Below are 12,631 nucleotides of genomic sequence, written 5' to 3' on the forward strand. Positions count from 1 at the left end.
TGTCACCCAGCACCACAAAACGGACAGTATAATGGTTGAAGCTCATCCTTATTCTATTTTTTTCCTCCGTCTCCTTTAGGCCCCATCCCCAAATGACTCAGAGAAGCCACTTCTGAGGGCTTTATTGGACTGGGGTCCTTTTTGTGGCTGACATCCGTTCCGATCAAGTAATTGCTGCTGCTAATTTATTGTGTGTATCGTGTCAGCCAACTGGATCTACAATGGCACAGTAATGCAGGGATTTGCATTCGTATGGTGGCCAAAGCAAGCAAATAATTCTCCCTGAAACTCTGTTAGAAGCCTTATAAAAAGGCAGAATGTGCACAGTTAAATAAAAATAAATAACCCTCGAGGAAGCTATTTCATGTATAAGTGTTGGCTTCGGTGTCCTGAGGGTGAATAGAGCATGGGTCTCCAACCTTAGCAACTTTAAGACTTGTGGACTTCAACTCCCAGAATTCCTCAGCCAACCTTGGCCACTTTAAGACTTGTGGACTTCAACTCCCAGAATTCCTCAGCCAACCTTGGCCACTTTAAGACTTGTGGACTTCAACTCTCAGAATTGGGAGTTGAAGTCCACAAGTCTTAAAGTGGCCAGGGTTGGAGACCCCTAAAATAGAGTTTCCTTCTGTTTTATTTGGCTGCCTTTTCTGTTTTTGTTGAAATGTTGTACCTCAGGCAATGTGTGATTGATGTATTTTGTTCCACGTCAACCGACAGGTCCAGAAAATCTTCATCTTTGCTGCTCACCTTGAAGAGGTTAAAAAAAAAAAGGCAGATTTTACAACTTTAAGAAATAGAATGAAGGATGTACAACTGTGCAGCATCTCAATCCTAGCATTGTTCTCTGCTAAATCTATCTCAATGAAAGGCCCTGAGCCAGTCACATTCCCAACATTTACTGCTAGGAATGTGGGTTTCAGGCGTGCCTTCATTACAGGCAGTCCTGGACCACAATTTCTGTTGCTAAGCGAGATAGTGATTAAGTGAATTTTGTTCCAATTTACACAAGTCTTGGGGTTGCCAAGTTTGGAGACCTCTGGTTTAGCAGAACAAATGGATGGACTCAGTGTAGACATGTGCAAAGCAGGTAATCCTCAACTTACAACCGTTCAAAGTTACAACGGCACTGAAAAAAGTGACCATTTTTCAGACTTATGTCCGTTGCAGCTTCCCCGTGGTCAGGTGATTTACATTCAGATGCTTGACAGGTGACCCACATTTAGGATGGCTGCAGTGTCCCAGGATCATACGAGCATCATTTGCCACATCATCTGACAAGCCAAGGGGGAAGCGAGGTTCCCTTTACAAACCGGGTTATTAATTTAATAACAACTGCAATGATTCACTTAATGTGGCCAGAAAAGTCATCAAATGGGGCAAAACTCACTTAACAAATTTCTCCCTTCACAACGTAAATTTTGGACTCAATTGTGGTTGTACGTTGAGGACTACCTGCACTTCAAATCCACAGATGAAAAAGTTCTTCGGAGGAGGGATGGTGTCATGCCCCTGTTGGAATCGGACTCGGAGGAGGAAGCTGAGCAGCTGGCAGGGAGCGGGAGTGTGGCCCCGTTGGCTGTGGATGAAACTGGGGAAGGGTAAAGTCTGACTGGGCAGAGCAGGGGAGAGGTAGAGCAAGGGAGAGGGAATTCAGAAGAAGATCCAGACCCAGCCCCTCTTTATCCTAGGGCATGCAGGGAGGAAGGGAGCAACGTGGGTTGTGTGGCTTACAGGGGAGGAAAGGGCCCTGATTCCCTTCATTAGCCACAGCTGGGAAGACAGTTGATAAGGAAGGCAGGCTGCGTGCGGCAGCTGCCGGGAGCAAATGTGACTTTATCCTGTGTTGTCATGGCTTATCTGTGTTCCTGGCGTCTTCCCATCCATGTGAATTTTGCTGTGCCTTCAAGTCTGAAATTCCTTTTCCTGCCTTGTCAAGTTAATTACTTCAGCTTGGTTTGGATTTTTGGTTACAGTTTGTATGTACCTTGTTTTGGACTGAATTTTCTGCAGTCAAAGGCTGTTCCTGGGAGAATTTTTCTCCAGCCAGAAGGTAACCTGGACATTGGGGGCAAAGTTGGAGATAATAAAGGGACTCTTATTGCTTATCTGACTGTGTTGCCTTTGTGCCACGCCCCTTTGGGTCATCACAGATGGGCACACTGTGAGCGCTTCCTTTACTCAACGGACCATGCAAGACCAGGACACTTGGTTTCTTTCAGAAGATGCAGACCAGTCTTGTGGCCACCCCAAAGCTTCAGACCCAGGTCCAAAGTACTGATGTGCTCAAATCAGGACCTTTAGACTGAAGAATGTAACAGGGCAACTACTTCAAGGAGACAAGAACTACCCTAATCAAGGAACCACCAAGGAGAAAACTGCACCACCTAAGGTACTGCATAGAAAGAGAGAGCAAACCCCAAACTGCCTGGCCCTGATGACGTTTCCTACTTGGGCAATGAAACATTAGCAAGTTTATTAATTTTGGAAAGGAGCTAATATCCCTTCAGAAGATTTAGTCATGTGAAAAGTATTAGAATGCGCGGAAATGGATAAGCTCACACTGGAAATGAAAGACAAAGAGGATTCCGAATATTACGCAATATGGGATAAATGGTATGAGTAGCTAAAAAATAGAACAAGAACTGAGATAAGAGTGGGGCAGAGTTATGAACTTCACACCCTCCTACAAGTTTCTTGAAAGCAGACCAAGCCAGTTGTGGCAGGAAACATGGTGGGTGCTGAAGTCCACACATCTTTGTTGCCAAAACCGAGAAACGTTTTTCTAGCTCAAGGGTCTCCAAATTTGGCATCTTGTGGACTTCCAGTCCCCAAATTCTGAGAGTAGAAGTCCACAAGTCTTAAAGTTGCTAAATTTAGAGGCCCCTCTTCTAGCTAAATGCAGGTTTAGCAACTAGAAGGAGATGACAGTTCATCTGTTTATATACAGACAGTAAGAAGATGGGGGGGAAAACACAGGCAACCATCTTGGGAAAGAGCACCGTTAAGTGGGAATTTCAGAGAAAGTAAAGAGCCACCTACAGCTTCACAGTTTAAACAGCGAGTTTCGTTTGTTAGTGTTCCCTGGAAGATTTCATGGACCCACGTAAGCTCGGTCTTCTCCCCTTCCTCACTCTCAATGCTTCCATTCTGGAGTTTTCCGTTCTGTTTTTCCTGCTTCTTTTCTTCTTGCAGCAAGTCCGCAATCGTGTTCAATAGATAGTTCAGGAATTCGTGTGCGTCCTGCTGCATATAGTTGTCAAACAGCTCTGGTAACAAGAAGGCACACAACAACAACAAAAAGAGCAGAGGAATTAAGATATTAGACCGCCAGCGTAGTATGGTTGAAATCATTACAGAATTTCAGATACCAGGACAGAAAGCAACAGGGTATGCTTTTATTAAAACTGAGCAAAAGTGTGTAGTAAAAATAGGTTTTTAAAAAGGAGATGGGAACATATTTGCAACATGACTATAATACCACTCTGAGGCAAATGATCACATCACTCTGGGACAATTTGAAGGACATGCCAGTTGCCAAGCACACTATTTCTGATCATGTGACCCTGGGGATGCTCCAACGGTTGTAAGGATCGTAAGTCAGTTTTTTTTCAGCGCCGTTGTAACTTTGAACGGTCACTAAATGAATGGCTGTTCAGTTGAGAACTACCTGTAGTTAAGGGCAAAGGACAACGAATGATGGGCAGAGTTACAAAACGGTTACCACGAGAGTCTGATTTACTTGCTAACTAGTTCTCGATGTTGGCCTAGTCAGTTAAAGGATATTCTTCTTTTTATTATTTTATTATTATTTAATTTTTAATTTTTATTCTTACGCAGTCCGATCTAAGCATAGTACACACAATTGTCTGCTAAAACTTCTTGCCTGTCAACGACTTCTTCAGCCTCAATCGCAATAACACACGGGCAAATAACCGATACAAACTCAAGGTAAACCACTCCAAACTCGATTGCAGAAAATAGGACTTCAGCCACAGAGTTGTCAATGCCTGGAATGGCCTACTCGCCCCCATGTTTACAGCCTCAACCCCTCACAGCTTCAACCTCAAACTGTCTACCGTGGACCTCACCCCATTCCTAAGAGGTCCCGAGCATAAGTGCACCAGCGTGCCTACCGTCCCTGTCTCACTGTCCCCATTTATCTGTATTTAGTCCCTTTGTTCTTGTTTACATTCTTGCTATCTTGCACCTGTTTGACAAACAAACAAACAAATAAATTCTTTAATCAGACGTTGAACCTGGATGCCCTCTATCACCTGTGTTTGTGGGGGGGGCTGGATTTTGATATGGGTCGATATGGTGATTCGCTGTTTGCAAGTAGCTTGATTCTTAAATTAACAGGATTTCTTTTCTAAAGGCTAAGTGGGGCAGGAAGCTTAATGGAGAGGTGTGTCCATGCATCATGTTGATTACTCCAGTGCAGGTGGTCCTCCACTTATGACCATAACTGAGCCCAAAATTTCTGTTGCTGAGCGAGACCGTTCAGTGAGTTTTGCCCCATTTTGTGACCTTTCTTGCCCCAGTTGTTAAGTGAATCACTGGTTAAGTTAGTAACCCGGTTGTTAAGTGGAACCATTGACTTTGATTGTCAGAAGGTCGCAAAAGGGGATCAAGTGACCCCACTGGGACATTGCATGAGTTGCCTGAAGGGCCTGGAGTTTGATCAGGTGACTTTGGGGAAGGGGCTGCCATGGTTGTAAGTGTGGAAAACAGTCGTCAGACACAGGTTTAGTGACAACAGTCGCCAAACCAACAGCTGTGAGTCGAGGACTGCCTGCAGGAGGGGGCTTCCTCTGTCCCCACAAACCCCCAGTTCTGAGCCAGGTGCTTCTGAGGGCCTCCAAGCCCAACGGCTCCCAGTCCACCCAAACCGGCCCCTCGTGAGCTCTCCGGCCTCCTCCGTCTCCAGGAAGCGAGAGGCTCCCTTACCGTTTTCTTTCCTCAGCCGGGAGATGAACTTCTTGGGGGGGATGACCCCCACTTTCTTCTTCTGGGTGGCAATGCTGTTGAAGAGGTCCGACAAGCAGGTCAGGAGGGTCTCCTTTTTGCGGGCCTGGACCTTGTAGGCCAACACTTTTTCCCGAAATGGACGACAGAAGTAAAGGGCCTGGAGGACGGAGTTACAGTAGCAGGTGTTTCCAAACTGGGAGGAGGGAAAAAGGAAAGTAACTAAGGGGGTCTGTCTGTGTGTCGCTGCAACTGCAGGTAAAAGAGAACTAAGGAAACCAAGAGTATAGCACAGGGGGTTCCAACCTTGGCAGCTTTAAGACTTAGAATCGAATAGAAAATAGGAATAGAATAGAATAGAATAGAATAGAATAGAATGGAATGGAATGGAATGGAATGGAATGGAATGGAATGGAATGGAAATGAAATAATGGAATAGAATAGAATAGAAATAATGGAATAGAATATGGAATATGGAATATGGAATATGGAATAAGAGTAGAGTAGAGTAGAGTAGAGTAGAGTAGAGTAGAGTAGAGTAGAGTAGAGTAGAATCGAACTGAATTCTTTATTGGCCAAGTATGACTGGACACACAAGGAATTTGTCTGGTGCAGAAGCTTTCAATGTACATGAAAAGAAAAAAAAATACATTCGTCATGAATCAAAAGACACCACACTTAGTGATAGTCATAGGTTACTAAATAAGCAATCAAATCATACTAGGAAACAAAACAATATAAATCGTAGAGATACCAGCAACAAGGTTATAGTCATAAGTGGGAGGAGATAGGTAATAGGCAGGATGAGAAGAAGAATAGTAATACAGTCTTAGTAAATAGTTTGACAGTGTTATGGGAATCAATTCTTTAGCAGAGTGATGGAAAACTGTCCTTGTGTCTAGTTATGGACAATTTGTAAACAATTTAAGACTTGTGGGTGTTAATTCCCAAAATTCTGGGAGGTGACGTCCACACGTCTTAAAATTGTCAAGGTTGGACCTGCCTAGTAGAGTATCTCCTGTTCAAGCAGGCAATTGGACCAGGCGGCCTCCAAGATGCCTTCTAACTTTAGCTGGCAAGGAAGACGATAGCGGGAGGCTGGCAACATAAGCATAAAGGGTGAAGGTGTTGCACACAATATTCTCCCAAAAAAGACATTTGAGAGAAAAGACAACCTTTTTGAGGGTTCAAGAGCCGCAGGGAGCATGAGAAGTTCCAAAGGCATTCCCTCTGCAACCTCCGCCTTGGGGCTGCAAGCCTTGTAGGCTGGTCTGGGCGGCTTTGTCAGTACTTCCTCAACCATCAACTGTTCCACAGCTGCCCGTCACCGCAAGAGGCATGAAGTATTTTCTTGGTTGACCCTCAGTGAAGGGAGCTGACCCCGGCTTTTAAAAAGCTCTGCAATGCCACTTGGCCCTCCCTCCCACTCGTTTCACAAGCCAGCAATGTTAATTAATTATGAAGGGGAACCGTGTCCTGTTGCTCGTCACTGCAGAGCAGGGGTCTCCAACCTTGGCCACTCGAAGACTTTGCTGGCTGAGGAACTCTGGGAGTTGAAGTCCACAAGTCTTAAAGTAGCCAAGGTTGGACCCCTCTGCTCCAGAGGAATCTGTTGCTATGCTGTAGACAACTGTCAGGGATGGATAGGTGGTGCTCCGGGCAAGGGCGCTGTTTGTGACTAGAGCGAGGTTTATGCACGGAGCCTGTCAGCAGCCAGAACTCTGATGGGGTGCCAAGGAGAGTTAGAGGAGATTCTTTCCGGAGTCAGCTCAGATCAAGAATATTTAGAGAAGGGACCAGCACTTTTAGGAGAAAAACGCCCTAGGGACGAGTTAGACAGTGTCTACATACTTCCTGTTTACAAAGCTGAAAGCAGATGTTTGCATCTGTCACATTTGAAGGTTGCTTCATTTCAGAGAAAGAAAAGAGACTCTGAAGGGATGATCACGCCTGGGAGAAATCATTTGACATCCAGAGTACATCCTCCTCCTCCTCCACTCTCCTCCTCTTCCTCCATCCACATCAAGACTCTCAGGATAAATAAAACTAATATTTGCCTGTTGAAAACAATGTATTGGGAGCTGTGTGCTATTCAACCCTAGGCTGTGGAAAGCTTTGAGAGGGTGCTTTGGTTCAAGTAATCTTCCATCCAATCACTCCTGAAGCAGAAGTGAGAACCTCTTGCCTCAAAGCAGCAAACTGAGTCAAGTTGAAAGGCCTTCGATTGTAGCTTTACCGGGGTCATTGTAGAGCCTTCCGTAATTTTGCTTCCATGCAGGGAGAAGTGCCATGGACTTTTGACCTGACCGATGTGTTTCGACACCTCGGGACTTCTGTGCCTATTACGATTCCCTCCATGCTGTTTCTGAACCTCCCTCTTGGCTGTGTCCCATGGAATTCTCCTCTCTCTGGGATGCTCCCATCAACACATCCAGGAGTTTGATTCAGCTTTCAGATACAAGCTCAAAGCTGACCATTCCTGGGTCAAGCCTTAGGTTTACTTTCATAGGACTAGGGCAGGTTTAAGCTCTCACAACGAGCAAATACTTGCAAACTCTGGGGCCCAAAGGTTTGTAGTTTTTGTTTTTAAAAGCGGGGGGCTGCAGGGGAGGAAGGTAGCTTTTTCTGGGCCAGCCCCCCCTTCTCTGTACTTTCAGGTTTGTATCTCATGCTGACGCTTCTGCTGCTGCTTCCTAACAAATTGAACCAATTCAGAAACTTCCTCGAGCAAACAAATGGCCAATGTTTTAACTCTTGCTTTTACTTCACTTTGTAAAGGTCGATTTGTATTAAGCAGACTTTCCAAGGCTCAGGATACAAACTGGCTCCTGGAGTAGTCAACGCAAGGGGGCACTCCGGGGTGTTCGGTTCCGAATCCAGGGATGACAAAAGACAACACAACCATCAGACAACTCCCCAAGAAGCACAAAAGAGCCACTTACATTCACCAAGCCGAAGTAATGTTCATTTATAGGAAATTGATCCGGACCAATCTCTTTCTCCAAAGCAGAGGCATTGGCGCCCTGGAAGACAAGACGGAGGAAAGACAAAGACACGTGAAATGGGCATAGGTAGTCCTCAACTTATAATGGTTCATTTAGTGACCGTTCAAAGCTACAACAGCACGTTGCAGCATCCCCAAGGTCACGTGATCAAAATTCAGACGCTTGGCAACTGGTTCCTATTTGTGACGGTTCCAGTATCCTGGGGTCACGTGACTGCGACCTTCTGACAAGCAAAGTCAATGGAGGAGGCCAGTTTCACTTAACAACCATGTTACCAACTTAAATAACTGCAGCGATTCACTTAACAACACAGGGCACTGCTCGTATTTGCACTGATGGGTCTCCAAATGTAAATTTGGGGGAAAGAAAAGACTACAACCTGTGAAGGGAGAATTCCACCAGTAGCAGATAAGACACTAGACCAGACTCTAATAATCTGCTATGATCCAGCATTCTTACAGCAAACTTCCGTGTAGTAAATGGTTCGTCTGCAACTTATCAAAACGTTGAAAGGCTCCCGCTACTCCCTAAAGCACATTTATTATAAAGAGCAGGTGCAGTCTGTATTTTAATACTAACTATACTGGTCTATTAAGCAGCAGCAGCAGCAGAAGTGAAGTCAACACAGCGAATGTTTTCCATCACACAACTTGATCAAGAACTAAAAGGCCTGATTGATTTAGTCATTTGGGAAAGGAAGGGCAGAATCTCCCACAACTCTACCTGCCATTCTCAGTTATGTTTCGTTTGGTACATGGTTTTGACCACAAGTTAACACAAGGAAAATAAAAAATAAAAATGCTGCTTATATTAGTATATAAACAAAGCTTGAAACACAAAATGAAAGGTCATTAGAAAAATCAACAAAGCAGTCCTCCATTGACGTATATCTCAGATTTCCTACTGCTATGCCACATCTCCCTTTAAATTTCCCAGTATTGCTTCAATTTTTTTTTTAAATTGAGTTGACCAAGAGCCAAACTGCAAAGGGAGATGAGAGAACCGGAGGTAGTAAAATTAAAGAGTAAAATAAAAGTAGCATAGAGGGAATATTCTTCGCTGTTAACGATAGAGCATCTGCAATTCCTAATTTCATAGGAAACACTTTGAAACAGGCCTTTAATAAAGCAGAATCCATTTCTTGCCATTAAACTTGCAGATCCAAAAGCTCCCCTTTCAAAACTATGAATGAACTGAAAAAATGCAGCATGAAACCCTTTCAGCCTGACAACAAACAAAGCCTGCTAAATGGAAACATCCTGGAGAACATTTTGCAACTGGGTTTTTGCAAGGATTGCCAATGCATTTCTCTCTCTTAGTTACCTCTTATACCAGGGGTCTCCAAAGACTTGTGCAATCCTCGCTTAAAAAAAAAAGAAATAAATTGCTTTCAAAATGCCACCGATAACATCTCTACCTCTGCAAAAGGAGAGCTGACTGCCATTATCAGCACAACCTCCCAGGAGTGAAAAGAAAATTAGCTCCCCGATTCAGAAAGTGCCCAAAGAATTAAAACTGATGTTAAAACACAACACACGAAACAGAAACTTAGCAAGGATCTCTGGGGTTTGGGGAATGTTCCCTTGGGCTGGAGGTGGTGTCCCTGTGCTTGACTGGGGACACTTCAGAATACAGCTGGAGTTTTCCATGAGGGTGTTTCTCAACCTCAAGAAATGAGCCCTCCCATACCTTGAGAAGTTGGTATACTAGGGAGTGGAAGCATTTTTAAATACAGAAAAGATTGCATCCTAGGGCAGGGGTCTCCAACCTTGGGCCTTTGAAGCCAGGCGGACTTCGACTCCCAGAATTCTAATTCTGTTTATTTGGGGGGGTTAGCTTGAAGACTTACACTGTAAATGGTTTTATATTGTTTTCATTATAAAACTGGTCTGGCAGGTATTATATCAAAATGAAACACGTGTATTGTTATTTTTAAAGGCACAATTGCCCATTTATCGGCAAGCATCACTAAAATTGTAAATCAAGGGCAACAAATCCCACCCTCTCCACTCCAAAGTTGCTCAATCTTCTTTCTTTGAAAATCTTTTGCATCGGGATTTATGCCGGATAACCACCTGAACAAAAAAAAAAGAGAAGTAGACTATGCTTAACACGTTTGACAAACTGACACATTTCCACGAAGCTTTTGCAAATGAAGATATAAGAAATCTCTTTTATCTGATCTAGTCCTGACACCCTCCGGTCCCACAGCTAACCATTATGTTGGCACCAAGCAACTGCAAGAACAATGATTAGTCTGACCACGTTAGCAGCAGGCTGGAGGCTCCCTATCTGGAAGGCTCTTTAGTTAGTACAAACTGGAAAGAGAGACACCGAATCAGGAAGGGGCAAATACTTTTAAGCAAATTGTGCTATATATCTGTAATCTTGGTTGAAGTGGGGGTGGGGGGGTGAGGTTTAAGGAATTAAATCCCAAGGCACACACGGAAAAGATGATACAGGGAAAGGAACGGTGGGAACAGCAAGGGGGGATGGAGTGGGAATATTAGAAGACCTTTAGACCAGGGGTCTCCAACCTTGGCTGCTTTAAGCCTGGCGGACTTCAACTCTACCCCATTTTACGACCTTTCTTGCCACAGTTAAGTGAATCCCTGCAGTTATTAAGTTAATAACAAGGTTGTTAAGTGAATCTCGCTTCCCCGTGGACTTTTGCTTGTCGGAAGGTCGCAAAAGGGGATCACGTGACCCCAGGGATATGGCAACAGTCGTAAGTATGAGTCAGTGGTTAAGTATCTGAATTTTAATCACGTGACCAGGGGATGCTGCAAAGGTCGTTAAGTGTGAAAAATTGACCATAAGTCACTTTTTTCAGTGCTGTTATAGTTTTGAATGGTCACTAAATGAACTGCTGTAAGTCGAGGACCATCAGGATACATTCCAAATATATAAACTGTGATGCACAGTGAAGCAAAAATAGGGAGGAAAACCAGAAGGGAAACCCGAGGAACCCCAAAAGTGGGGTTCCAGAGCATTTGAACACACAGTGGGAGGGGGACCAGGACGAAAACGAGCTAAGGCCTAAGCGATGGAGACCTTTAACTTTGATCAAAGCCATAAAACTGCCAAGAAATCTGAAAAAAGAAAGCAAAAATACATTGGCAACTCTAAAAAGACCATGGAAATACGGAATCCTGACATACATACTATTTCAGAAAGGGACCAGCAGCACAGCTGGGAAGGAAAAATACTCCAGAAGTAAAGGAGTTAATGAACTTTGGAAAGTCTTTTGGGGCAGATGGATTAGATCTGTATTTTGTATCAGAATACAGCATAAAAGCAGCTAGAGGAGAAGAAATGTTAATAATATGTTGGAATTTACAGTCTGTATTTTATCTTTCAGGTAACTGCGTAGTAGTATTCATAGGGCCGTAATATGTTAGCAATACACTAACTTTTACTGCTGAAATGACTATAATCTTTATATCTCTGTCATTTTCTATCATCCTATGCTGGTCTATGATCCAAATAAAAAGCATTGTGTTACATTAATGATATGATAGAATTTCCAGAGCGGGTAGAAATCAGGAAATTCATGTTAACAAGGATCAAAGTGGCGTGTGACCAAAATGGAGGAAAACAGCAGAAATGATCTTCTCAAGTGCACTTAAAGGACAGAAGTGGAAGTCTGGGAAAGTCAAGGAGGAATAGATAAGGAAGGGGAGTAAAAGAGTCTGGGTGAATACGTTCAATTTAGCTGGGATTAAAAACAGGAAGTGAAGGATGTTGAGTCAAAGGCAGGGGTCTCCAACCTTGGCCACTTTTAGACTTGTGGACTTCAACTCCCAGAATTCCTTAGCCGGCTTTGCTTCCATCCTTCCGAGGTGGGTAAAATGGGGACCCAGATTGTTGGGGGTAAGAGGCTGACTCTGTAAAACTGCTGAGAGAGGGCCGGAAAGCCCCGTGAAGCAGGATATAAGTCCAATTGCTAAGTGCTATTGCTACAATAACTATATATTTTATATGCAGCTGGAGACAATTCCTCGTCACCAAGTGAGAGGCCCAGGCAAGCCAAAAGGGTGGGCACCCATGTTTTATAGTGGAGGCCCCCAACCCCTTGGGCCATGGGCTGATACCGGCCTGTGGCCTGTTAGGAACTGGGCCGCGCAGCTGGAGGTGAGCCGCGGGCAAGGAAGTGAAACCGAAACCACCACCTACCCAGGTCCGTGTAAAAATTGTCTTCCAGGAAACTTGATCCCTGGTGCCGAAAAGTTTGGGGATCCCCACTGTGTATGAAGTCATGATCACTCGCAGCTCTTTGCCTGCATCTGCTGCGGATAAACCTTGGCTCAGCTACTTAGCATGCTTCCTCCAGCTGTATTTGCAATGAGATGAGACGCTGACTAATGCCTTGGCCAAGCTCACCCACTGCAGTGTGGTTTGTCATGCTTGGGAAGGTGGGATGAGCTGAACAACAATGCAAAGAGCTTCGCTTTGAAAAGCTTTGCTTCCAACCCTGGCCTGGTCATAGTGACTTATGGCAGAAGCTGCCCAGGGAAGATGCAGACCCCTCCATCTACTTCTGCCCTAGGGATGGACTCACACAGGCAGGAAGGGCCCCCTTGCTGGGCAGCAGCCCGTTTCACCCAAAGTCAGAAAAATAAAAATGTCTGCAAACTTAGCTTCCAATCAGCTCAATT

The 12,631-nt window shown here is 44.4% G+C and overlaps 1 protein-coding gene across 2 annotated transcripts in view; it reads right to left on the minus strand.

The window, feature by feature from the left end:
• The window catches only part of LOC113437904 (ubiquitin carboxyl-terminal hydrolase 12-like), a 38,318-nt gene that overhangs the window by 16,389 nt on the left and 9,298 nt on the right, over positions 1-12,631 (minus strand). For both annotated transcript variants that reach the window (XM_026703110.2, XM_087940879.1), the window contains exons 2-5: positions 7,911-7,991; positions 4,951-5,164; positions 3,043-3,269; positions 674-750 (exon numbers count right to left, since the gene is read on the minus strand). In XM_026703110.2, the coding sequence (XP_026558895.1) occupies positions 674-750; positions 3,043-3,269; positions 4,951-5,164; positions 7,911-7,991 (599 nt within the window). The remainder of the gene's footprint in view (positions 1-673; positions 751-3,042; positions 3,270-4,950; positions 5,165-7,910; positions 7,992-12,631) is intronic.

This window comes from Pseudonaja textilis, chromosome 12 (assembly GCF_049901715.1).
Source record: "Pseudonaja textilis isolate UNSWEBS1 chromosome 12, rPseTex1.2, whole genome shotgun sequence".
NCBI lineage: Eukaryota > Metazoa > Chordata > Lepidosauria > Squamata > Elapidae > Pseudonaja > Pseudonaja textilis.